This window comes from Xiphias gladius, chromosome 7 (assembly GCF_016859285.1).
Source record: "Xiphias gladius isolate SHS-SW01 ecotype Sanya breed wild chromosome 7, ASM1685928v1, whole genome shotgun sequence".
In the NCBI taxonomy this organism is placed as follows: Eukaryota; Metazoa; Chordata; class Actinopteri; order Istiophoriformes; family Xiphiidae; genus Xiphias; species Xiphias gladius.
In genome coordinates, this window is record NC_053406.1 from 18,748,331 (window position 1) to 18,776,170 (window position 27,840).

Consider the following 27,840-nt stretch of genomic DNA (forward strand, 5'->3'; position numbering starts at 1 on the left):
CAATCCTGCTGTAACCACACACACACACACACACACACACACACACAAAGAAAAAACAGCTCTGTATTATTTACCTGAGGTATGTCTATAATCAATTAATAAGGTCTATCTCTTAAACTCACAAGGAAATTATCAGGAAAAAGGGTAAATAGGTCAGTTTTGATAAAAAAAACTATTGTCTGTTTAAACACATACAGTACATAGGATGCCTTTATCTTTTGGTTGTCACAAGTTATGATTTGCCAAGCAGAGTTACTGCTTCATATTCCATATATGTGATATCAAAAACATGAAATTGTTTCATGAGCCAAAAACTGTTTTGAAAAACCGTCTCATATACCAGTATATGAATCATCCACTGAACTGTGCCAAAGAATAAATATAAGAAGACACATGCTTTAGTGATGAAGCATAACTTGAGAGAGTGAAGTGACTGATACGACTCACAGGCAGTCTTGTGATACACGAGGCCACCTCACAGAGTCTGGTGAATTTGGAAACTGTCAGATTTCTGAGCTCCACAAATCTGAAGGCCTCAAAGGAGAAGTATGCTTTCTGAGACTCCCCGTTGACCTCCACCTTAGTTTGTGCGTCACGTGTACACCTTGGGTAAAAAAGAGACAGGTAGGGTTACTGCACACGGGGAAGTACCAAGAGCTACTTTGGAGTTGAGTGTCAGAGTAAGTGGGAGGCATAATATCCTGTGGTTAAATACATGAGACTCACCCAACAAAAAGGTCATAATGGGTGTTAAGGAAGGAAATATGAACTTGTTGTTGCTTAGCATCGTTGAATCTTCAGGGACAGACGGGTGGATTTTAAGTGTTTTTTCTTATTAATAAAACTTGTGGAAAACTGCAGTACTTTAGCACTAAAAGAAACAGATCAAACATTTGTGAAATACTCTTATGATGAGATTAAAAGATCGATACTACTCCCATATCTATCGGTTTAATATGAACAGCCAGCAGCCGGTTAGCTTGGCTTAGCATAAAGTCTGGAAACCCTGGGAAACACCTAACCACGCTCTGTTGGCATTTGCATCCAGAATTTGTCGATATTTAGTGGAATCCATTCCTCCCTCTATCCCTGCGATGTTTCCTGTGCCACTGGCTGCTACACAACCTCAAAGCAGAATAATCCCACCCCCAGTGGGTGCAGCTTAACACTGACTTAGTAGGGTGCACAAATTTTTTGCACATGCCTCAATCACTTTTTAATTGCTTTATATTTTTGAAGTTTATGAAATAACTTTGTTGCTGTATTGGGGTTGTATTCACTTCTTTTCACAAATTAACAAAATATGTTAAACTTTTGCGTGCAACTGTATCTTGTTTAACAAAGGGGAACGACAAGTTGTGATTTTACCGCTGTGCTAGATTAGCATTATTTTGGCCAAGAAATAGTCTGGTCAACCCTCTTTACAGTATGTAACCACTCATTAGAGGTTACCTGCCTACAAGCTGTAGAGGTGTGTAGTCCCTGTGTGTGTGTGTGTGTGTGTGTGTGTGTGTGTGTGTGTGTGTGTGTGTGTGTGTGCGTGTGCGTGTGCGTGTGTGTGTGTGTTTTCCCTTCAAACCCAGCTAGGCTAGCTGTTACCCCCTGTTTACAGTCTTTATGCTAGCCTTAGCTAACAGTCTGCTGGCCGTAGCTTCATATTTAGCATAAACACATACGAGTGGGATCCATCTTCTCATCTAACTCTTGGTAGTAAAGTGATTAAGTATTTTTTCCAAAATGTCAACCATTTGCTTTTAGTACCAGCCTGTTATATTGGTATCTCACTTCTTCTAGATTTGCAGGTATTTGGCCATAAACCAAAGAATTCAACAAATTGAAATTTCACCCTGATGACGGTGCAAGGAATGACTTTCCAATATTGACACTTATGACACGTATCATATATTGACGCCATTTCTCTGACATGATTACTGATGTTTAAACAACGTCAAACACAGAATTTTGGAGATACTGTCAGATCAGTCCAGCTGAACCTTTTTTCCTTTTTAGCCACGGCACGGCTCTAGTGATGGCAATGTCAGTCAGTCAGTGAGTCAGGTGGTCAGTCCAGCCACTGCTCCAGAGTGAAATACCTCACCAACTACTGGACAGATCCATGATCCCCAGGAAATGAAGCCCGCTGAATATGGCGATCCCCTGATTTTTCCTTCTACTGTCAGCAGCAGGTTGACATTGTCAACCTTAGTTCATACAAATGGGAAGGACAAAATATTAGGAATACCTCTCAGTACGACCCAGTACACTTCAACAGCACGACAAATTACAGCCTCCAAAATGACTATTAAAATAAATCAACATCCTCTTAAACAGATTCAATAAAAACTGAACATTGTAATTCTCATGAAGAGAGGATTTATTGCAGGCGTGCAGTATTACACTGCATTCGTTTTTATCTAGGTGTACCTAATAAATTGGCAAGTGAGTGTATGTTTCACAGCAATTCTTTTGAACTTGTGGTCTGATATTTTCTGATCAGGTGTCTGACAAATGGGGTCTGTTATTGTTATAACTATCATAACAGAGCAGTGATGTGGAAATTAGATGATGATGATTAGATGATTGAATCAAATATTTAACTATTAATTAGTTGATAAGCATGTTTTGAATTGGCACTGTACTAGCTCAAAATAATTCATTAAACCCGGCAAGGGTACACCAAAAACTGTTTTTTAGATCTGAATAATCTACGTAAGTATCCAGCTTGACTTATATTAACCACTTATTCGTCATTTACAACAACCTGTTAGCTTTCTCTGATTCAGTCATAAGATCAATCATAAGAGACGAGGTTAAAGGTTAAGAGTTTAATGGTATGTTTTGTCAAAGAATAAAGCATGAGTATTTTCTTCATCATTCTCATTGAACATTTTAAAAGTTAACCATTTCCAACTGATTACAAAAGATACACAATTATTATACAGATTCTGTGCCCTCATCTCTGCAATAATAAACTATGGATTCACAATGATTATAAAGTTGCATGCATGGATACCTGCTGATCCCCATGTTACAATGCTATGTATGTGCAATGGAAAAGCTACTGTACAAGTCGTATGACATAATGATGTTTCTGACGATTGTTTCTCAGGGCTTGTCCTAGATGCAGATGATGAAGAACTACACTGGCAGTTTGGGAAGCAAGTGAAGGGGCTCCAGTCTCAGTCAGTGGATGTCACTGGATGATGGGTTTCCTCCGCCTGATGTACAATGAAAAGTAGACGGCCATGGCCACGAGGAAAATAGCAAGGATGACGATGCATACGATTACAGCCACCACAGGGCTGCTGTAGTTGCTCTCAGACGCCAAACCTGCAGGAGCAGGGAAGAAGAAAAGCTTTTAGATATCAGAAAATTATATACTATAATTACATTGACAATGACCGAATGAGCATGAACCAAGAAAGTAGTCCACCAGAGACAATTTCAACCACGCCATTGCAGTGTATTCATACAGATAGACACTCACATACAGTGACGGACACGTGTCACATATAATGGAGATTCTTACCGTGAGAAGCCAAGTAAGTTGGAGAACCTCCTGAAAAATTTAACCAAATCTATGGTCAGTAATTGACAGGATCAGTAGTGATCCTCTCATCTAACGCTCAGCAAGAAAACTTATACATATATACATGTCCCAAAATGTAATACTACTCGTATAAAGGTATAAAGACATTGTAAAACGAATAAAGATGGTCAATATGACCCTCGTTAATTTTATTTCATATTTTTCTAACAGCAATAATTGATCAAAAAAGACTAACCCTGTTATTTAGCATATATTTTCTTAGAGTTTAAACAAGAATCTCCAGTCAGTTTTAATCAATCGAGGAAATCAAAATTAGCATACCAGTATTTCGAGATAATATTGTTTATGTTAGCATATGTATCTTTAGTCACCATAGAAAGAATTGTTATGACAGGATAAAGGGATATCTTTGTTTGTCGTATTTTGCTATAAAGACGCACCGCGGCTCTGTTTGCCCACTAGTATTGCGGGCGAGGTGACTGTCGTGTTGGCCAACAAATCCTCGGTCTCTCTCTTTCTCCTGCTTTGGGAACCACAGTTCTGTTGAAAATTAATAAAGACAAGCAAAACTCAGGATCATTTACCTACATGATGTACTGATTTGTGATATCTTGAAATTATGTTGGCCTCGTTGAGGAATTTATCAAAAAGAAGTTTACTCACAGGCAGTAATGTGTTACACGAGGACACCTCACAGAGTCTGGTGACGCAGTGCAGGTAGAAAGTGGAAACTGTCAGATCTTTGTGCTCCACGAATCTGAAGGCCTCAAAGGAGAAGTATGCCTTCTGAGACGCCCCGTTGACCTCCACCTTAGTCTGTGCGTCACGTGTACACCTTGGGTAAAAAAGAGACAGGTAGTGTTACTGCACATGGGGGAGTACCAAGAGCTACTTTGGAGTTGAGTGTCAGAGAGAGTGGTAGGCATAATAACCTGTGGTTAAATACATGAGACTCACCCAACAAAAAGGTCATAATAGGTGTCAAGGAAGGGATACGGACTTGTTGTTGCATAGCATCTGTCCAGCAGCACGTTGAACCTTCGAGGACAGAAGTTGGATTTAAGTGTTTTTTCTTATTAATAAAACCTGTTGTTTACTGTAAGCTGGTAAAACCCAAATACCTGTCTGTTAGATTGGTAGCTTTAACTGCAACATAAATCTTGGTCTTCAAGTTGAGTCCTGCTTGTGGGATATTTAGGATTTTTCGGTACTGTTCGTCCTATTCCACAGAAAAGCGAGAACAAAATCAAGTTCTAAAATGTTTAAAAACGCCCTCTGTTCATTTCTAAAAGCTAGAGCAGATCTTACTTCGTAGAGCTGCATACTCAGTGTGCTGATGAAGCTACCATTGTTGTCTCGTATGGCAAGATTCACACCTGACCTGTATTGAATGAAACAGAATTCATATTATGTAATAGAAACTGGTATGAATCAAAATGTAGTTCAGTCCTGCCTATTTCACGTGCAGTGCAGGTGCTATTTTGTGGTGTCACGTAGCATACTCACACGCCCAGTTCAGTATTGTTCAGGAGATACTGCATTGGGTAACGACAGGAGAACTTGTACAGGATCTGCGGGCGATAGGTGATCATACCCGCAGAGGGGTCTACAGAAGTAACAATGCCAGAAACGTTGACGAACTGGACATTTGAGAAGTCTGCAAAGTCTCCGCTCCCAACCTCAGTGATTATCTATTAAAAAAGAAACATATCGGGCAAAACAATTTATATCAATTTTCTGATTTTTTTTTTTCCAATGATGCAGGAATTCAAGATACTATCCTTGGTTTTAATACGAAAAACAGACTTTTACCAAATGTCACTACAGATTCTGTGCTATTCTAATATTCTTATGTACTGGAAAGTCTTCTTAGCTGTCACACCATGAGATCTTCCAGTAAATCTGAGCATAAAAGTGCCCCAGTTCAACCCAATCTCCTAGAAATTAAAATCACAAATGTATACATCTAAACTGTTTTCTCAATTATGCCGAATGACAAAGTAATTGTTCCCTCATTACGTTAACAGAAAACTTTGCTGGAAATTAGTTTTAATAAACGTAATTTCTAGGATACAGGGTAGCTCAATTTAGTTACACTTTGAAAATAATAGTTGTAGCCATTGTGAAGAATACCTTAAAGTTACTGCTGCAGGCAGAGATGGCACTTTCATTCATGGGGATTCTGAATTTTAAGAGTGGCGGGTCAACTCTCCAGTCAGCAGTCCCAAAACAGTCTGGGTTGTTGAACTGATTATTGAGGACCATCAGAGACTCATTGTAAAGAGCTTGGTACATTGGGCAAATATAAATGCTCAGGTCCATATGCTCAGTGCCACAGACCACAGTTATGTCAGAGTTTTCTAGGAGAGATAAAAAAAGGGGGGATATATATATAATCAAACTGCACTGGAAGTGTGAAAATAACAGTAAATAAAGAACATATTAAAGAAAATGTCACAAACCAGGAGGTCTGTTTGTATCACTAACAATGCAACTTTCTGGTATCTGGGCCTCAGTCCTCAAAATTAGGCCAAGCTGGCACACAAGGATGACCAGCCTCATTGTTCTGAGTGTGGATCTGTGAGAAAACAGCAAAACAATGGGAACCAATTGCTTTCACTGTCTTCGTTCAAGGGAAAGTCTTTTGAAAGAAACGTTTCAAAAGTGGTCAATTTTATATTTGTTTGATGGACCCTTGTGATTATGAGGGAAAAGTTTAGAAAGGTAATAGTGTTACTTATGCAACATACAGTAAGCAGTCACTTGAAAGAAAAAAACAAAAGACATGCTTAAACCTGGGCAGTGTCAGGATTTATGCATAGTTATTTACAGGGGAAAAAAAGTTCCTTGATATGGAATAACTGATATCCTGCAATTCAGTTTCACAGGTCTGCACAGGACACAGACATATCCTGTATTTTGTATGTCAAGAAAGTTATCAGATAAAGACCCTCAAATGATAACTCATTTGTCAAATTTGATTTAAAGACTCCAGAATTTAGTTTGATATAAAGTTTGATTTAAAGAATGAATCCATCCAGTGCATTTTTCTCCACTGTTGATATAGTAAGAAAAATAATAATAATTTAACCAATTCAGATATTTTCAATATAGTCTTTTTCATAAGACATATTTTAAATAAATATAACCAGAAGTATTCAAATAATGGGAAAAGGAATTGATAAAGTTATTCTGAGCACTTACCTGTAAGTCTTCATTTTGTGTCTTGCTAGTGGCTCCCAGATCTCTCCATTTATACTGTCGGCCCCCCAAGGGGCGTGTAAGGGAACATCTCAGACAATAGTGTAACACGAGCTGGGCCTTTAATATCTTCATATTATACTTACATTTTGAATTTTAATAACAGTTCATGTAAAATAAACCTCATGCAGTTCCACGTGTCAAGTGGCTCCAGCTCAACTTATGTTGATGTAGCTGTATTTTTAGAAGTTTCTTTTAAAACACTGTCAGCTTTCTGCCTCCAGACTTTTTTCTGGTGTTAAGTAATGGTGTGTGATAACAACACCAATGTTATAAACATGTCTGTTTCTATAAATATGCAAGGTGGAATTTGTCTAGAGCAAAACTATTATCAGCAAACTGTACTTAAAGTATCAAAAGTTTAAAAAAAATGAAGAAAGTGACTGATACAGTATATTATTTTATATGATATTATTAGATTGTTAATACTGATGCATCAATGTGTAAATAACATTTTACTATTGTAGCTGATTGAGGTGGAGCTAGTTTTAACTACCTTATATACAGTTTGTTATTTAAGTTTGGTGGTTCCCAAGCAAGGGGTCGCTCCCTTTTTAAAGGGTTGCGGGATAAATCTGAGGGATTGTGAGATAATTAATGGGAGAGCAAATAAGAAAACAAAATTCTGGTGCACAAATTTGCCAAGAACAGTTATTACAGTGAAACCATGTGAGACGTTTAGAGGGGAAATCACTCACTGCAAACAACTCATCGGAAAATTTACCCAGGGGGCCCCAGCTACACATTTTTTGTAAGAGGCTTTCAAGCCAAAAAGGTTGGAAATTGTACATTTTTAAAAAAATCCATTGCATTTTAATCCAATGCATATCATTGTTTTTATGTTAAATCGTAACCTGAAAACTAACTACAGTTGTCAAATTATTGTAGTGGAGTAGAAGTATAAAGTAGCAGAAAATGGAAATACTCAAGTAAAGTACAAGTATGTCAGAACTGCACTCAAGTAGAGTGCTTGCTTAAATGTACTTAATTACTTTCCACCTCTGGGTGAGAATTTCCTAATCAGCATGTACCATTATTTTACTTTATATCGCTGTTTAATTGAAGATATTCATTAAATTACTTCAATCAAAAAATCTGAAATCATAAACCACACTTTCTGGATTTAAATGTTGAAAATTTAACTTCCTATCAAGTAATTTGCATAATGCGTCACAAAAAAGTCTGCACAGTTCCAGTGATACTTGTTATTATCGAGCCTGTTTCTGGTCCTATTTGTTAGTTTGAAAGGATCTGTCTTAATGCCATATGTCTGCAGCTTAGTTGTATTATTAATGTGATGTTACTGATCTAAGTGGAGAATTTTATTTTAGCTGGTTCCAGTCCTCAGTGAGGTCAGACAGAAAACTGCACTAGCCGGGCTGGTAGCTGCAGCGTGTTATTTAAAGATGGTGTGGCACCTTTTGGGATATCAGCACGTTGTGTCTCAAATTTCAAAGACAAAATTGCATAATTGTGTTGATTCTGACTCTGTCTCCTTTTGATGCTACATTTACAGCAGTCGGCTTTAATCTAATGAAGTAATGCAATGGTGCAATAGCAATCATCTCACATTTGGTCTGGCAAATAACTTTATATGAAAGGTAATGGAAGCTTAATGGCCAAGAATAATGTTATGCAACGGAAAAATGCTTGCTTGTTGTCCTGGGTATGGGCAAGGAGAGCGTCACATAGGAAACCATAATTCATACACACAAGCAATGTTTTTCGTCGGCCTGTGGAAGAACAGGATCAGTGATCGGATCCCCAGTGTTCTCTTTTGAGATCTTTCGATGCGATAAAAGTCTCGTTACTGTTCCTCAGAGTGCGAGTTTTGTAATGGATCAGTTTTTGTTATGGCCTCGGGCTGTAAACTGTAAATAGAAAAATTTCAGTGTCATTTTGTACTGTCTGAAAATAAAAGACACACCTATCTGAGAGAAATCCAAAGTCTTTTGTGAAGCATCACAACACGAAAGGGACTCCTGAGTAACTCTGGTCCCTAAAGAACACCACCACAATACACCATGAGGGTACAGCCTGAAAAAGGTGCCTGTTGGATTACTTTAGATGTATCTGATGTCAAATGCCAGTTATAATCTCTCCTTTGTTGTCTAAATAAGCATTTGTCTGCAAGCAATGCCATCAGTGTTACTGGAGGCGCATAGCTTCAAAACCTGGACTCACAAGCAGTAAATGTGTTCACTCTGGGGAATCACGAAAACATTTAGGCCAGGAACCAAGATCAAAAGCACAAAAGTTCTGCATTAAAAAGGAGCGGATGCAGTTAGTGATTGCTGCAGGTCTCTTAAAAGTTCAGTTCACACAGATGTAGTGCTTTGACGAATCCAAAACCTGACGGCTTGGCTCAAACGTGAAAATTGATGATTTTGATTTTGACTGAGATGAAGTTTTAGGATGAGCTGAACCGCAATTTGTACCTGACCATCTAGTTGGTTAACAAAATAGGCCGACATGTAGACATAGAGCATTAAATATTTTCATTAGGAAAGAAAAGGTTGCCAAATAAACCGGGAGCATGTATTGTGAGCTTTGCCTCGATGCATAGAATCTAGGGCCCGGCTTATCACAGATATATCAGTATCAGCGTATACAGGTAATGTTGGTCAATAAGTAAAAAGAAATTGTAGAACAGAAATGCCAAGGTATGATTAGGTCACTCAGAAACAGTTTTACCATGACATAGTTTATCCTTATAAGGATTTCTTGTCAACAGTGCTTGTTTATGACATGTCTTTATGTTGAAAATGAATATTAGGTGATATGTTATTAGATTCAGCGGTGCGGTGGTGCAGCGGTTAGCACTGTCGTCTCAGTGCAAGAAGGTTCTGAATTCGAACGGGGCCTTTTTGTGTGGAGTTTGCATGTCCTCCCTGTGCCTGCGTGGGTTTCCCCCGGGTGCTCCGGCCTCCTCCCACAGTCCGAAGACACGCAGGTTAGGTTAACTGGTGGCTCTGTATTGCCCGTAGTTGTCATTGCGAGCATGAACGGTTGTTTGTCTCCAAGTGTCAGCCCTGTGGCAGACTGGCGACCTGTCCAGGGTGTACCCTGCCTCTCGGCCAATGTCAGCTGGAATTGGCTCCAGTTAGAAGCCATTAAAAAGAAGAACCTGTGGGTTGCCAGATTTTGGAAAGTCCTCCTCCAGCATGAAACTTAGCTTGTCTTTTTAGTGAGCATACATTTACTGTGTTGTTCTCTCTACAATTTGTACTATTTTCAGCCTTTCAGCCTCACCTCATGGTCTTCATTCAGTGAATGGAACTGGCTGGAGTTGTCTCATGAAAAACAAATGTTCAAATATCGACTAATTTTAGATTATTTTGTGCATGGAGGTTCATTCTTGACCTTGTGAAAACATATAATGTTATGAAAATTCCAAACTCAAGATTCACTTACTGATTTTGGATACATATACTGTTCTTGAAGGCCAAGAATTAACTTCCATACCCAAACTCTGGAGTGGAATTGGACTTGGAAGTTTGTTAAATGAACAGGAACACTTGTAAATACACAAACTACCAAAAACAATCATTGTTAATTGAGCATAAATAATTTTCAGTAATAGGACATTTTCCCATTATTAGAGTAATATGTTGAAGCATGCAATCCTTCCTTTTTTTCCATTAACAATCATGAAGAAAAGTTGTGATTGTGATGCGTCCATCCATCTTTGCAGAACTCCAAAATGTTCTGTTTGTATCCAGCAAGGAGTGGTTTCCTCCATCTGTCTCATGGTTGGGTCTTGACTGAGCTTTACTTTATCAACAGGCATCCTTTAGACTTTGCAACAATGCCAGACGAGCTTGTACATAACACTATCATGTGTCCATGAATGTGACTCACAGAAATGTGAGGAGTAATAGACTTCATACACTCTCAGTGGGAACAAAGGTGTGTATGGATGTTTACACTGAAGCAAGAATGGTCATGGTCATGTAAGTCTCAGGGGACAAAACAAGTGTCTTGTCTCTATAGGGCTGGGACACTAAAGGCAGTTCAATGGTGCATCCACTAAAAAGACTCTTGGGAACACTACAGTGAAAAATGCAGTTCATTAACAGCCTAAATTACGTAACACGGTCACAGTGAACAACCAATGTTTTCATAAAATCTTTTAATTTTTATTAATAATGTTTTTATTGCCACTCTAAATGAAGAAAAATGCAGTTGTCAGCATTTTATTCCAGCCTTAGCCCTTGTGGACATGTAATGACTCGAGGATTCAAAAGTTGACAATCAATCATACATACCTCGTAACTTGCGTGCCATAATAAATTATGATGTTCGGACAGGTCTTCTATGCAGCACAATTTAATTGATCATTTGCATTTGAACATTTATTTGCAGACTTGCTGACTGCATTGGCCCAAAATAAACCACGGTGAGCTCCAAAATATATGTGAAATTTCCAAAACTAATGGTTTTACCCCACAATGTTAAAAATAAATTTTAGTGAACAATTTGTTGTCTATTATGTTTTCTATTATTACCTACTTTTGATGTCAATATTACTCTCTATATTTTTACTTTTCTTCTGTTTTATATTACCATGTATAAACATTTTATATGAACAGTATGCATTGTGTAACAATTGTTAGATCTATATTATCTGATCCCATTGTTTCCTTCCTTTTTTTCTCTATCTCTGTTGCACCTTTACAGGGTCAAATTAACTGGAAAGTATTGAATTGTTTAGTTTAACCTTACAATGGATTTCTTTTCAACACCTATTGACTGTAATTAGACCATGCGGTATGCTGAGTCACACTCTCAGACACGCAACATCTGAGCGGTATCATAGCATGCTGTGACAGTAACATAGGAGGAGGCCCCGTTTTTTTTAAAGGTCGCATCAGGACACGACTCTTGATTGTACTGGACTTTAAATGGTAAACCAATCCCGGTGTTCGTCATAAAACAAGATGATCTTGACCCACTTGGGTTTTTTGTTTTTTTTTAAGTAATACACCCTGATCTCAGTATCTATACCAACATTAATATTTGGATTTGCTCAACAGATCGTGTATTTTAGATGTGTTAACCTACTTATCAGTGTCTTTGATGCTTCTAAACTGACTCACAGGGTTTTAACCCAGCACTTATAGTTGTGATTCAGTTTGCTTTTTCGTTCTCTCAGAGTCTGCTAGTACTTCTTAGACTGCACAACACTTGAATTCTCCTTTTTAAGCGGTGGAAGAAAGCCTCAGATCCTTTAATCAAATAAAATTAACAGTACCACATTGTAAAATATGGCCTACTCTATTACAAGTCATGCAATCAAAATCTTGAGTACTTAAAGTTTTAGAAATAAAAGTACTCCAGAACTATGGGATTATTATTACTGATTTTAATTTTGTATTTGGTCGAGGTAAAGATGATTTGAACTACTTTATATACTGTTGGGTACTGTAAGATAATAAAAAAATCATATCTTATACACTAATCACGTTTTATATGTAAAATGTCAAACTGCGAAGTAGCTACAGCTGTCACATAAATAGAGTGGAATATATTTCCCCTTTGAAATGTAGTAAAGTAGAAGTATCAAGTAGCAAAATAGAAATAACTAAGTGAAGTACCTCAAAACATTACTGTAGTGCAGTACTTGAGTAAATGTAAAAAATAATTATCAGTATCAATTGATAAAACACACACACACACATACACATATATATATACATATATATACACATATATATACATATATATATATATATATATACATATATATATATATATATATATATATATATATATATATATATATATGAAATGAAAACCACTGATACCATGTAACCAAGACAAGCCAGTGTTTCCCAGCCTTTTTGCACGAAGTGGCTGTTATTATTTCTAACTTTCTTTGAAAGTGATAGAGCCTGGTTAAAAGACACAAAACGACCACAAAGAGATGAAAAATGAACATAAAGAGACATCAAATGTCCACAAAGAGATGCAAAAAAAGATCAGAAAGAGACACAAAATGACTACAAGGACACTCAAAACTATTACAAAGACAAAAATGTCTATTTTAGACCCAAAACGACCAAAAAAGCGATGCAAAGCTACCACAAAGAGACCCAAAACTACCAAAAGGAGACAAAAAACAACCACGAGAATATGCAAAAACGACCAAAGAGAGGTGAAAAACGACCATAAAGGGACACGGTCCTGCACAGGACGGCTGGGGAGTGGGGGGGGTCTTCTACATGTACCCCACGCTCTCACAATCCGTCCGGGCATATTCCTGGTAGCAACTGCTGTGGAAATCAGCAGACGGCATTTTTTAATTGGACCGCCGAGAGAGGCAGCGGGGTCGATGGGACACGATTGGATGGCATCGCTCCTCCCGTGTTCTAGAGAGTTCTGAGTGGGAATGTTGTCGAGGAGGCGCGGCCGCTCCCGCACACCGGCTGACAGCGGGGATCAGTCGCCCGTCGCACCCGAGAGTCGCCCAGGGAGAGGCCAGCCCGCTGCGTTAGCCACAGCCACTGTCACCAGAGGCCCATAAGACGACAGTCTTTGAGTTTAACGCAGGTGAGTATGGCTAGCTGGTGGATGTATTCTAACTTTTACTGCACAGAGGTGGTCAACTACATGGACGCTTCATTGACTCTTACTAATAAACGTTAATGCACGTCAACCATCCCATAAATTAACGGCAGCTACATTTACGTTATCTCAGCTTAAACTAGCTAACGCTTATTTTTTTGCTGTCGGTTAATCTGTTAGCTGTTCTTCAAAAACACAGCTGTCATTTACACCAACTTCTCTAAGTAACTGATTCAGTAAACTAACTTATTGTAACGTTATTTTTTATTTTATTTTATTTTTGCATGTCAACCCTCTCTGACAGTTGTTTGACGTGAAAGTTAAACAGAAAAACAACAGGTACAGAATGAGGCCGCTGACACGCCGGCTCCCCTCGGCCAAGCCAGACTGCGGCTCGCACTCTCAGGATTTTTCTGGGCAAAAAGTTGCCAGTGTGCCATGTGGAGAACGGCTCGAATGGCGTCTTGAGAGCTTTGTGTGCGTGTTACAAGGAAGAGAAAGTAATGGTCCAGAAAGTTCCCAGCCTCCCGAGTCAGAGGCGACACGCCCTCCTGCGCCGGAGCTGCGGCCGACGGCCAGTGCACTCCCCTGCCCTCAAACGTTAACAAAACTGGGGGAACCGCGGTATTGTAGGAACGACAGTAGCCGAATTGAACTGCGTCAGACATTATCTTGACCGTGAACTTGCGGTTTTCTCACTTGTGTCTGTCGTGCAAAAATAAAAATGCAAGTTCGATTTCGCGCAAACCTACGCGCAAAAAGACAGAGATCTATGTGTTTTGTCCCGTGCAGCGGTGAAAGTAACTAAGTGCATGCACTCAACTACTATAGTTACCTGAGTACTTATTGAAAGTACAGCTACTTCAACATTTCTGTTATGCTACTTCATACTTATACTACAATACATTTCAGAAGCAAATATTGCACTTTTTACTGCACTTACATGCGTTTGACAGGTGTAGTTACTAGTTGCTTTTCAGATAAATTTCTACATAAACAAAACATGATAGGCTTATAAAATAAGTGTACAAATAAAGATTAAGATTTGCAGGACATTGGGGCTGAGTGGGAATGATTATTTATATACGTTGCATAGCTTTGGGTTTCATGTTTGAAATTTGTCTGTGTGTTTGGATCTATGATTTAAATTAGTATTTACTGTGTTTTGAACTTGCATTATTTGTATTCGTGTTTGTGTCTACCTACCCAGGGACTTCCAATTTAAAATGACCTAAATCTGGTGCCATTTGTCTCTCTTCTTTGTATAAGATGAATGATCCTTGTACGAGGCCCCTGACAAATAAAATTTAATTTTAAAAAAGGATCAGGAACATGATACTAAGGTCAGATTCCTCATATTTCTGGTTTGACTGAAATTTTTGTCTGAGTATCTCCTGGTTTTTTTTTCTCCCCCGTAAAAAAAAAAGATTATTTTCATTATCTATTAATTAAATAATCAAACTACAAAATATCGGAAAATAGTTAAGACCAGCCCATCACAAGTTCCCAGAGCCCAGATTGATGCCTTCACATGTCTTGTTTTACTTATTGACAAACAGTCCAACCACCAAAGATAGAGGGAGGAAGCAGCTAATCCTCATATTTGAGAAGCGGGAACCCGAAAATGATTGAAACATTTCAACGATTATTAAAAATAGTTGCTGATTCATGTCATGCGAATCTTTTCTTATCAACTAATTGATTATATGAATGATTGTTTCACCTCTGATTTGCATTTGGCTACCTGAATCAAAGCACAGAAAGCCTTTTTTGTTTTTTGTTTTTACCCACTGTCATGTGCACCCCCTTGCAATGGCTCTGTGCCCCCCCAGGAAGGCCCACCACATCAGTATGAGAACCATTCCGTAAGTTAGGGGCAATGACCTCCCATTGGCTTACCATTAGGCTAACGTTACAGTATATTGATCGTCTGCTACTGTAGCAACAGTAAACACAGTAAACACGGTTCCAAGAAGTTACTGCTTACTGAGTCATCTTGGTAACTTTGTTGCTGAGTCAAACTAGGAACAAATCCTCTGCTCATTTTCCAGATTCGACAAGGATTTTACTCAGCAAATTATCCAGAAAACTAGTCAAACCAGCTCTGGTTCTATTTCATATCAATATTATGTAATAAAATAGCGACTAGCAATGTCGCAGAGCCCAAGTTGACATAGTTGCTTGTTTTGTCTCAAACCCAAAGATATTCAGTTTACTATCGCATAAGACAAAGAATAGCAGAAAATGCGCACACTGGAGAAACTTGGATCATACAAGTTTGGCATTTTACCATGAACAATGACTCAAAAGATGAATCGATGATCAGAATACTTGGTGAATCATTTTCAGTTGATCATCTTATCAATTGGTTTTCAGGCTACATTAAACGTGCTTCCAAGAAAAGGCCCTTGCCTCCCTGTTTTCTGGTGTCGCCATAACAAAGGCAGTCGTTGCCGAGGTGTCGAAAGTGGGGAGGCTGGAAAACAGGTGCTGTGGACCTTGACTTCGCTGAGACAGTTTGTTTTCACTGCCGTTTGAGCAGCTCAGACACTGATAATAGCCCCATACTACAAATGTGCATCATGGGGGCCACCCACAGTGGTCAGAGAGAGCTTAAGTTACTCACGTGTCATATATCCAGATTTTCAGTTCAGTGCCAGTGTATGATTAACAATTCATTACTTTCATACTCTCAGAAATCATGTCCAAGGGACCAGCAGTTGGCATTGACCTGGGCACTACCTACTCCTGCGTAGGAGTGTTTCAGCACGGCAAAGTGGAAATCATTGCAAATGACCAAGGAAACAGGACCACGCCCAGTTATGTAGCCTTCACCGACACTGAGAGGCTGATTGGGGATGCAGCCAAGAATCAGGTGGCGCTGAACCCCAACAACACAGTATTTGGTATGATTTATTTTTCTTGACAAATCAAGTATGATTAGATGTTTCTGGTTAATAATTGCATCTTCTTGCTCTTCAGATGCAAAGCGCCTTATTGGACGTCGGTTTGATGACAGCGTTGTCCAGTCAGACATGAAACACTGGCCCTTTACAGTCATTAATGATGCTTCACGCCCCAAAGTAAAAGTGGAGTACAAGGGCGAGACCAAGACCTTCTACCCAGAGGAGATTTCCTCAATGGTGCTGCTTAAAATGAAGGAGATTGCAGAGGCTTACCTTGGCAAGGTACACCTGTGTGCTTTAGTTTTTACAAAATACACTTGACAGTTTTTGTGTTTTTTTTTGATTAAAGAAGTTTAGGTCTGCATGAGTGATACGCACCTTAACAGTTAACTCCACTGCCGTTATTTTGTCTGCAAGATGTAAATAGGACATTTCTCTATTTGGCGTCCTGTTTAATACAGTTCTGCTGTTTTAATAGACTAGAGATCTGTCAGCTCTAATTTAGCTTAATATGATGAAAAAATGTATAATTACAGTTCAAAATGTTATTAATATCCCATTAAATGTTGTTGTGTGTAACCATTTCCTTTTCGCAGACTGTAACAAATGCTGTAGTGACTGTGCCTGCCTACTTCAATGACTCTCAGCGCCAGGCTACTAAAGATGCTGGGACCATTTCTGGACTTAACGTGCTTCGTATCATCAATGAGCCGACTGCTGCTGCTATTGCTTATGGCCTGGACAAAAAGGTAAAAATAATTCTTAGGCTACAGCTTTCAACAAGATAGTTTTTAATTTTAAGGATTTTTAAGGAGTTCACTGCAGTGAATTGAATGTTATGACCACCCTAATAATTGCTTTCTGATCTGTTTTAAAGGAATGTCACTCTGTTTTTCAGGTTTGTTTGTTTTTTTAATGACAAGTTTTATGTGTACTTTTGGAGTCCAACCTATAATACTTACAGTATAACAGATGAAGTAATGTAGACTTTTAATGTGAAGTTTGAAAAGTTGATGTATCCCATACTCTTTTCAAATAAATTACAGTTAAATCATTCCAAATTACAGGTTGGATCTGAAAGAAACGTCCTCATCTTTGACCTGGGCGGCGGCACATTTGATGTCTCTATCTTGACCATTGAAGACGGCATCTTTGAGGTGAAGTCCACAGCAGGCGACACACACTTGGGTGGAGAGGACTTTGATAACCGCATGGTCAACCACTTCATCTCCGAGTTCAAACGCAAGTACAAGAAAGACATCAGCGACAACAAGAGGGCGGTGCGTCGTCTGCGCACGGCTTGTGAGAGGGCCAAGCGCACCCTGTCGTCCAGCACCCAGGCCAGCATTGAAATCGATTCTCTGTACGAGGGCATCGATTTCTACACCTCGATCACTAGAGCCCGGTTTGAGGAGCTGAATGCAGACCTGTTCCGAGGAACCCTGGAGCCTGTGGAAAAGGCTCTACGTGATGCGAAGATGGACAAGGCTCAAATCCACGACATTGTGTTGGTGGGAGGCTCCACTCGTATCCCTAAGATTCAGAAGCTTCTGCAGGACTTTTTCAATGGGAAGGACCTCAATAAGAGCATTAACCCTGACGAAGCAGTGGCCTATGGTGCAGGTATGGTCCATGTTTGGCCATAAATATAATGGTAACTAGCGTGCCCTAATAAAAATCTACACATTTAAACCTCAAATCCACCCATTTGTTCTGCAGCTGTGCAAGCAGCCATCCTGTCAGGCGACAAATCTGAGAATGTGCAGGACCTGCTGCTGCTCGATGTGACCCCCTTGTCTCTGGGCATTGAGACTGCTGGAGGAGTCATGACTGTTCTCATTAAGAGGAACACCACCATCCCCACAAAGCAGACCCAGACTTTTACCACCTATTCAGACAACCAGCCCGGTGTGCTCATTCAGGTATGACCACCGTCGTTTTTTCCTGTATTTAGCTAAAAAGAGCCCTTGTTAATTTTAGAGAAGATCTTAAATTTCAAATAAATCTTCTTGATGGGTTGACCTGACATTATATCCACAGGTGTTTGAGGGCGAAAGGGCCATGACCAAAGACAACAACCTTCTGGGGAAATTTGAGCTGACTGGAATCCCCCCTGCTCCCCGAGGGGTTCCTCAGATTGAGGTGACCTTCGATATCGACGCCAACGGCATCATGAACGTGTCTGCGGTCGACAAGAGCACTGGGAAGGAGAACAAGATCACGATCACCAACGACAAAGGTGATCTATAACTTGATCACTGTATCTTGACTGTTAACTGTACAGAATTCAGCCTTGTGTTTGTTTAATATTAAATGGATTCTTTGCCGCTGCTCAGGTCGCCTGAGCAAGGAGGATATTGAGCGTATGGTCCAGGAAGCAGAAAAGTACAAGGCTGAGGATGATGTGCAGAGGGAGAAGGTGGCTGCCAAGAATGGTCTGGAGTCTTACGCCTTCAACATGAAGTCTACCGTGGAGGATGACAAACTGAAGGGCAAGATCAGTGACGAGGACAAACAGAAGATTCTGGACAAGTGTAACGAGGTCATCAGCTGGCTCGATAGAAACCAGGTGTGGGTCAAAAGGATAGTCTAGTTTTGTGGTTGTAAGCTTTGGCAGTTTAAGTGTTAAATTAATTGTCAGACAGGTATCAGCTTGATACTGAAATTCCGCTTCTTTCCCTCTTTTCTCAGTCTGCAGAAAAAGATGAGTTTGAGCACCAGCAGAAGGAGCTGGAGAAGGTGTGTAACCCCATCATGACCAGGCTGTACCAGAGTGCGGGGGGGGTGCCAGGGGGAATGCCAGGAGGGATGCCGGGCGGTTTCCCTGGAGCTGGTGGTGCTCCTGGAGGAGGGGCTTCATCTGGCCCCACCATCGAGGAGGTCGACTAAACTAGAGGTTGACCAGACTTGCATGAGCTTGTTCTATTTCCTCTTTCGAGGTTAGTGTGAAGGGTGATCCTGTTCATAATTTCACAGTTTTACAAACTGTCATACTCAGAAGCATTAACCATGCCTCTTTTGGGATCAGTTTGATCATATTTTTATGCCTGGCTTAGGGCAGCACTTACACTGTGGCTTTTTTGGTTGGTAGTTTGTCCAGATGTCTATGTTGCATTTAGTTAAACCAGTTAATATTTGCATTACTGCAGTGTGTTTTTTTTTGTTGTTGTTTATGACATAGTTATGAGGCCGAAATGGTCGATATTGCGCAATACTTTGAAAAATGAGACTAAATAAAAATGATGTGTGCAATTTGGGCTCGTTCCTTATTTTTTCATCACCTTACAGCAGTTGCCATGACGTCCTTTTCTGCTGTTATTTCTAGGTGTTGAGAGAAGAAAAGAGATGAGAGAAGATCTGAGTTAATACACTCATCTGAGCCTCCGTCAGTTTTTACAGTTACCAGTTTACGGGGAATACTGTACTGCTACAAACGGAAATAATTACATCTTCCGCAGACATTTTCCCTCAAAGTGGAGGATATACCACTCTAAACTGGTCTTAAACTGACAAATTCACTTGACAGTGCAGCCACACGAGGCCCAACACTGGTGCCACAGATAGTATTGCAAAGCTCTACATCTATATTTTAAAGTTTTATTTATGTAGAGAGATAAAGTAGACAACAAAGGAGTTGTTTTTCTTATTTATTTTGCTTTATAATTAATATTTAGTTTAACAGGAAGTGGTTGGAAAGTTAATTGGGATATTGGTTCCTCTTAGCCTTATATTATGGACCAGTGCTGGTGTGTGTGTGTGTTTGTGTTGAAGTCTTTGGCAGGTCAGCGTGAGTTAGAGTTTCTTGGGCATTCGTGCATCCGATAGGCACACATGTAGAAGATACCTGGAAGAAAGTAATAAGATTATTAAGGAAAGAAATACAAAATGTAGTGTGAACAACAAAATATGAACATGAGAAGGAGGGAAAAGTGATTTCCACTCGTGTTCGCAGTTGTTAATGTGGTGGGATGCATACCTGAGAAGAATGTGAGCACCACTGCCACCCAGCCCATTATATAGGACCAGGAGAATCTCCAGCTGCCATAGCGTTTACCATAGTAGTTCACTGTCACTCCGGTGTAGACAGCCATGGCCAGCAACACAAAGAAGCCTGCAAAAAAGATAAAATCATGAGGTTCATTTGATAAATGTCTTTACTATAGGCTTGTGTGTGGTTATTAGGTGAGGAACTTACAGGAGATGAAGAAGAGGATGCCGGCTGCAAATGTCTTGTCAAACCCGTCAAAGGAAGAGTAGTGGATGAAGGCCATAACGCCGATCACAATGCCGATGAAACAAGCCAGCAGGGAAAGAATCATGAAGGCCCGGGTGGCATCCCAGTACGCTGTGGGTGAGAGACCAGACTTAAAAGTAGGCCTGGCACTAAATGAAAAATTCTGAATCTTTGAGTTTTTTTCTCCACATCACACATCTAACCCATGCAATGTTTTCACAGTTATTAATGCTTTTCCTCGTCTAGGAGACAGCTCTAGCTTGCCATCTAGTGTTTGGCAATGAGTTAGTACCCACTTTGTTGGATCAATGAAGGATATATGACTGAAAACCTATATGAATAAAGTAGGGATCCACTTCAAAAAGTATACGCTGTTCCCTTAAAGTCACCTATGGAGTCAATTTCTATGTAAAAATCACTTACTTTGATGCAGCATTTCTAGAAAAAAATAACATCTGGGGTTTTTGAAAGATATGTTTGGTAATATTTACATGACAATAACATAAATTTCCAACTTCTTTGCACTTAATCTGCACTTTGATGCACCCCAAAATATCCCCAAAGGGAAGTAACCCCAGTGCTGATCAGGGTTACTGCCGAGGTCACGGCCCGATTGTCAGTGAACTGATAAATATGAATGAGGATCTGCTTGCCCGTGCACATGCAGCGGAAGACGCAAACGAGTCTTACCAATGCTGTCTGTGTGTGTCATGCATTTCCCGGGCACACAGTACCGCCACAGGCCCTGGTGCATGTAATTGCTGGAGTGACGGTACTGCATCCAGTAGTCCGTTGCCGTGGAGACAATGAGGAGTATGTTCCCAACTCCGGCACAGAACAGCCCACCTCCCATGAAGCTGTACATCCTGATGAAAAGCACTGACTGACACAAAGAGAAAGAAAACAGTGCAGGTCAGGGCCCGGCCACATCTGGCCCCTGCTGAACCAATTACTTCCTGTTACGGAGCACAGCACTGGATATGAATAAAACAATATCTAAATACATTCAGCAGGATGCCCCTAATGTTATGACAAAGCTAGACAGATCTGATTATAAAAACATTACTCATTAGCAACAGCTCAGCCTGACATGTCATTAACCTCTAACACTACCAGACTTTTTTCAAACCCACAGATATTTATGTTAAACTCGAATTAAGACCGCAAGGTTTCTGAAGATACCATACATGTCATGCTGAAGAATGGGAAAATGTGTATATAAGGATGCACAAGACTTCAGGAATATTGTTTCCAACAAGATTCAGTGGTGTAAAGACACGGTACCTTGTTTGAACATTTTATTAAAAACAGGTGGGGTCTTCCGCCCTTATTTTAAAGCTGTTTTAAGGGAAATTCAGGGTTCAAGAGATTAATTACCAACTGAACAAAAGAATCACTTATTATCTCTGTAAAATATATGACATTTCACACATTATGTTTTCATATTGATTACATACCTTTATCTTTTTTTCCCTTTAGAAAAAGTCAGAGATTCCAATATTTCAGGTTGTCAAAGCACCGAGGAGCCCAATATTGCCCAGGGTGGCAGGAAAGTTTTGTTTGTGCGTAGGAAACCAAGCGGACAAACGGGCTGATAGAACAATGGGGCATGCTGAGCCACAACCAATCACAGAGGATGAGTTTTGTGTTTTAGGGAATCTGCTGAAAATACAAAACTGTTAAAGCGCTGCGCACATCTCAGTAATACTGATGACACGGGGCTTTTAATTCAAAATGCTGCACGACCACACAGAGTAAACTCACAGCCTGAAACAGGCTTACCCATAGTATTGTGGGAAAATTCATTTAGCAGAGATTATTTTAAAGGGTAAAAATGTAAAAACCGTCATTTTGAATTATGTTTCAGTTGATATGTTTTGTGTAAATCCTTCTGCATATTATGCTGGTGGTAAAGCAATATTTCTGTCAATAAATAGGAATCTCTGCTCCACCTTGTTTACCAATTTCTGTAATTCAAATTATGCAATGTGCTCATCTACATAGAATAAATCCAACTTTTTTTTTCTTTTTCTTTTTTTTTCAGGCACGTGGTATAAATGATGAAGAATCTGCACTCACTACATTCTACTTTTAACGACTTCCCATCCCTCATAATAACTGTGGAAAGAAAAACTCTGGGTTCATCCATCAATTTTACACTTGGTCTCATATTTTCATGTCCCCATCATTTAATTGGCACAGCCAAAGGGAATTCATTTAATAACAGATGAAAAACTGCTCAGTCATTTATAGAAGAAAACACATGTAACGGTGAACTTGAGCGCAGCCAACAGCATAAATACACAGGACACGGTGCATACGGCTAACTTGACAGAGCAGAGTACGATGAGCTGGCAGGTGGGTGACTGATAGAGTCGTGGGTTTGTAGAGTTTGGGTGAAGAAGCTCCAATAAAAGTGATTTATCTTTGTTGTAGCCTCTTGTAGGAGAGTAGGAGTTAAAAGAGAGAGATGTGGCTGATAAATTTGTATTTCATTTGCTCTTAGAAGAGTCGCGGGGGAAAAGTAGAAGAGTTTTGAATTAGAGACCAGATCAAAGCCATCGATACATTCAATTAGGAAGAGTTTAGAATAAATCAGAATTAGCACTAGACCTGATTTACCTGATTTAGGAGCAGAGTAACTACAAAAAATTAGATTACAATTCAATCATAATACAATTTTAGTTCCTCTGAAGCTTTTTGACCAGCGTTGAGAAAACATTCATAACTGCCAATTACTTTTTTTTTTAGACCAGTTCATGTTCATATGTGTTGATGTACAGTTACCCTTTTTCAGAGCAGACGTTTTGACATGTCACAGTAGGAAATGCACAAGGCTTCATTTCACAGAATACCGTGCAGCCGCCTCCGTTTCAGGGCCCTGGTGTTGTGCACGCTGGCTCGCTGTAACACTGTTGAGGCTCACCGCGGCAGTTAGATGCAGCCACTGGCCAGTTCATTAAGGGGTCAAAGCTGTACAGACGCAGTGGGAACACAATCCAGTATGCCTTAAATATGTATTGCTGATTTATTTCAGTTCATTTAAGAAGGCATTTATTCGTAATGCAGTTTGTTCTGGGGTTGTATTTGAAGGTGAAAGGTCATATTTATACTATTTTATTGTGTATGTTCTTATCTAGAGGATAAAAAAAATATGTATGGAAAAACTGCGCAAAAATTTGAATTAAAACTGTAAAAGTGAAAACTGGATATTTTGGTTGGAGGCCTGGATTTGTTTACCACTGGCTCTGTGACATCATCGGCCAAATTAACGCAACCGACCAATCAGCTGACACACTTGCTATTATCCCCTTGTGAGGCACATGGAGTCACTGGGGGTCACAGGTATCATGCTTGTCTCGGTTATGGCCACTAGGTGGCGCCTTGTATGTTGTCTTGAAACAAAGACCGGATCACTGTTGGGATTTTTCTCTCATATGAGTAGGTTTGCTGCCACGGATGGGATAGAGGAATAACTATTTTTATTCATAATTCATTTATTCATATCCTTTAAATGCTGATCATGGGTTTTACCTGCTCAGCCAGACAATCCTATGATAGTTCTCTGTGTCCTTTTGTTAAAATGCCCCTTTTTTTTAGTCATCCTAAATTGAAGCGTAAAACTTTCTTATTTGCTGCTGCATTTTATTAAATTATATTTTGGAATAGTTATTAATTTACTTGTTGAATCAGTTTTATTCAATCTTAGCTTATTTTTCTATTTTTGTCTTTCTTTAAATCGTTTAAATCTTTTACATCACCATGAGTTTCTGTTATATCTTGCATGCCCGATGAGTTTATTGATCCCACATACTGATGTGTATGCATACAGGTACAGATGAACACCTGTAGAGTCGGTAGGGATACAACATCTTGTTTAAGGACACTCAGCAAGTGGAATGTCAATGTGTAGGCTTGGTTTCTTTAATTCAGTAATGGTCAGGTTTGTATTTGTCCTACTGGCACTTTTGGAGCGGCAGATGTGGTGATTTTAGTAGTTTATCCAGTACCTTTCTATTTTGACTTCTCTGCCACTTTCAAACTGGTTTTTGGTTGGTGGGAGACATGTTTATTGTACCTGGTAGTTTATTGGTTATCTTGGCTATGTTCCTCCTAAACACAAATATTTGGATATATACTGTATATTTTACTGAATCGTAATTTGGTAACGCTTTATTTTGCAGGTCAGTTATTTCCTAATAATTTCTTGAGAGTCTCCTGGAAAGACCTGTGTAGTTTGGTTCTAGTTACAGGAAAAATACAGACAAAGTTCGGACATTGTTAGTCATCTTAAATTAGATGTTGAGTTTATTATTGACTTTCAGATGAATGTCCATGGAAGAAATTTCTCCATTTAAACCTCTGAATATTTATTTCTCGTTAATTTATTATTGGAAATTTCTTCATTTTTCATGTTTCAAATTTTGCATCTGTAACTCACCTGCTCTCCTCTGAATAAAAGCCTCAAGGTTGTGCCAGAAAATGTACCAACTGATCACTCTGTGTTACCCGTAATTAGAAACAAATTATATGGTTCTTTCCAAGATAATCCTTAGGACATCATTTGGAAATAAATTGGAATTTACAGACGTGTAAAAATAGTCATTATTACCAATAATTTAATCTTTTTTTAAAATTAGTTCAGCTACTCAACCATCTTTTCCGTGTTTCCCTTTGCAGCTGCACAGGCAGCTTATTGGTTATAGTTTCTTCATTTTGACGTTTGAGTTTCACTGTGCAGAATGATGGATGTGCAGAGTTGGACACTAGATGACTGATTTCATATTCATACTCCAGAGGGGGAAGGTTTCTCTGTGCTCACCTTAAATCTGAGTTCATGACGTGTAAGGTCAAATGGAATCTCTGGTGCTCTTCCTCTGAGAATGGACTTGTGACTGTGAAGTAGGAGACATCTTGAAACTGAAACATGTTTGCATATTGACAGATTACAGACTTTTTTTTTTTTAATGATGGAGAGGAAGTAGATGTAATTTCAAGAATTTTTAACGAGGTAATTGAAAACCCTTGTCAGATAGAAATGATTATTCAAAGCCGAGTACTTTTACATGTCTTACAGCATGTCCATAGGGAATCTTTTTAATTAATACTACAGTCAAATTAACTCTGTACAGCACAAGGAAAAAAACAAAAAAATTGTTCCATTGCATTTGTAGACACCTGTGAAGTGGGCTCAGTAGCAGACTGTGGCTGGTTGAGCTGAGCCCTCTGTGTGTGCAGGGGGGGGGGTGTAAACCACAGAAACCCTAATCCACGATACAGGCCTGTAGGTATAAAATGGTAGGAACCTTTTAAATTGCATTACCATTGGATTACCATTATCCTCCTAGCCTGGTGGGACCCAGTGGGTATCTGCCGATGGCAGTAGAGTCCAACTCACTTTCCTTGCTACCCGACTTATTCCCTGCCAAAATACTTCAACTAATAAGATCCGCACACAAGAGGCACAGATGAAGACGCAGACATGAAGAAAGCTTTTCCAATCCCATAGTTGTCAGGAGTCGCACAGTGAGAGGAAGGTTACCTCCTCTCATTAAACTGTATTCACAAACATGCATTACTGCAATCTGAAGAAGGCATCAAATCAGGCTCAGTGTCTTGCATCAGAGAAGTCATTTCACTGGGAACATGAGATTACAAATTCTGAGTCCATTCAGACCTCAGGGACGTCTGGCTCTGATGGAAAAATTTGAGCTCACTCCTCTGTCTTCTTTTTTTTCCCTCTTACTCTTTGTCTTCTCTTGATACTAATGTCCTGGAAGGCTGGAAAGGCTTCTGAATTATCCAACACACATACTGTACATTTACTTTCATGTCACAAAGATAATGATGCGGACGTCGTCAAGTTTATAAAAACCTCAGCCTCAGGGTTCTGGAGCGCCTCATAGAGGTCGTCTTCTTAGTTTTCTTTTAAATTTTGGCCGATTGAATGTGCCGTGACAAAGGCATTCGCTGCTCTCAACAAAAGGGTAGGAGGCAAAATATATACTATGATACTCAACTGAGAGGGTGTCTTAGTAAATAATTTGTAAAAAAAAATATTAATTTGAGAGCATGAGTATTGAATAATGTGCAAAAATTCAAAAAAATGTTTTTTTGTTTTCCCTCAATGACACTTCCCGAACTCTGTAGGTCATAAACAACCCAATGATGGCAGTAGATGAAAAGTCAGAATATTATAACAGTTCATTTTGATTAAGATAGGAAATGTGTGTACTCAATTTCATGGTTATCCAACTAATCATTTTTGAGACTGAGCGACAGAGCCGACACTGCCGTGGCTAAAAATGCTTTAGCTATCCTCCTGTGATAGTCGTTAGAATTCACACACGGGACAGACGCATTTTTGTAACAAATGTTTTATTGGTCAGTTTAAAAAGCTTGACAACACACTGGTGATCTACAGGGATACCACAGTACACAGTCACACTGAGATGAGAGATAAATACGGTAACACACACAGTAAACACTACACACATGCACCGACACACACACTCAAACACACCCACACCAACATGATGGGTTATTAACAAATTTTCTGCCTCATATCTTTTCCAGTCTTTCATCAAACACACACACACCATCGTGGTTTCATGGTCAGGAGTAAACAGATAAAGATACATTCAATAATCTGCTGTACAATAATGTAATAGTTACATTTACTTCCCATTGCCTAAAAATACAATACTTTTTCCCCCGAATCCATTTTTAGTAATAAATCTGATCACATCTTTTAAAAAATTGCAAATATGTCTATATACACAAAGGATGGGTGAAGGGAATCACAAAAAATAAAGATTAAATAATTCAAATAAAATAAAAAAGAATACAAATAGTTTGTGAAAAGGCAGATGGCAAGCCTTGACGTTTTCCTTTTTGTCTTCAGTTTTTCGTAAGATACCACGGCAATGGATTGATGGTTTGCAAAGACAGGAAATCAGAGAGGAAAAAGGAGATCAGCGTCTGTCTACGTGAGATTCTGGAAAGAAAACACAACACAGAGAGTAATGGGAAAGGTGCAAAGCACTGTACTGACTGTGTCATTTAAGTTTGGCTACAAAAACGTGGAGGTTGTTTAATATTGTATAGCCTGACTGATACGGAATCTTTTTTAGGCTGATCGCAATATCAGTATTTTAGATTTTCTTTTTTTTTTTTTTGTCTTTTTAGATTTTTTTTCCCTTTTTTTAAATAATATACACATACTGAGCAAACATTTTTGGTTACGCTTTATTTTACAGGTGTGTAAATTCCAGTTTGTTTCCAAATAATCTCCTAAGAATTTTCCTGGAAAGAAACATATG

The 27,840-nt window shown here is 39.2% G+C and overlaps 3 protein-coding genes and 1 long non-coding RNA gene across 4 annotated transcripts in view; 2 read left to right on the forward strand and 2 right to left on the reverse strand.

The window, feature by feature from the left end:
* Positions 1 to 351: 351 nt before the first annotated feature.
* Positions 352 to 10,068, reverse strand: LOC120792206 (zona pellucida-like domain-containing protein 1). Its single transcript, XM_040131281.1, has 13 exons — positions 10,064 to 10,068; positions 6,755 to 6,808; positions 6,013 to 6,128; positions 5,684 to 5,910; positions 5,057 to 5,241; positions 4,859 to 4,931; positions 4,672 to 4,769; positions 4,508 to 4,588; positions 4,214 to 4,385; positions 3,991 to 4,090; positions 3,198 to 3,330; positions 448 to 604; positions 352 to 363 (listed from the first exon to the last, which is right to left on the reverse strand). The coding sequence occupies exons 1-13, from the start codon at positions 10,066 to 10,068 to the stop codon at positions 352 to 354; spliced, it is 1,413 nt and encodes a 470-aa protein (XP_039987215.1).
* A 3,016-nt stretch (positions 10,069 to 13,084) lies between these two features.
* LOC120791635 lies at positions 13,085 to 14,147 on the forward strand. Its single transcript, XR_005707706.1, has 2 exons — positions 13,085 to 13,363; positions 13,683 to 14,147. It is a non-coding gene; the product is annotated as an uncharacterized LOC120791635 (long non-coding RNA).
* Positions 14,148 to 16,076: 1,929 nt separating this feature from the next.
* hspa8b (heat shock protein family A (Hsp70) member 8b) lies at positions 16,077 to 23,885 on the forward strand. Its single transcript, XM_040130127.1, is given in 11 exon segments — positions 16,077 to 16,284; positions 16,361 to 16,566; positions 16,881 to 17,033; positions 17,352 to 17,907; positions 18,004 to 18,206; positions 18,325 to 18,523; positions 18,621 to 18,853; positions 18,976 to 19,080; positions 19,082 to 19,223; positions 20,467 to 20,635; positions 22,563 to 23,885. Coding segments are annotated over 11 exon segments (2,184 nt in total). The 5' UTR covers positions 16,077 to 16,079; the 3' UTR covers positions 22,576 to 23,885.
* Positions 23,886 to 26,909: 3,024 nt separating this feature from the next.
* Positions 26,910 to 27,840, reverse strand: part of zgc:77784 (uncharacterized protein LOC402947 homolog) — a 57,055-nt gene continuing 56,124 nt past the window's right edge. Inside the window, exon 27 of the mRNA XM_040130105.1 lies at positions 26,910 to 27,515. Coding sequence (XP_039986039.1) covers positions 27,504 to 27,515 — 12 coding nt within the window. The 3' untranslated portion in view covers positions 26,910 to 27,503. The remainder of the gene's footprint in view (positions 27,516 to 27,840) is intronic.

Bases quoted from the DNA above. Each gene is read 5' to 3' on its own strand.
- LOC120792206 (XM_040131281.1), bottom strand. The intron at 6,129-6,754 runs GTAAGTGCTCAG...GTTTTCTCACAG, and splicing joins CACAAAATGAAGACTTACAG to ATCCACACTCAGAACAATGA. The intron at 4,386-4,507 runs GTGAGTCTCATG...TTTTTACCCAAG, and splicing joins TATTATGACCTTTTTGTTGG to GTGTACACGTGACGCACAGA.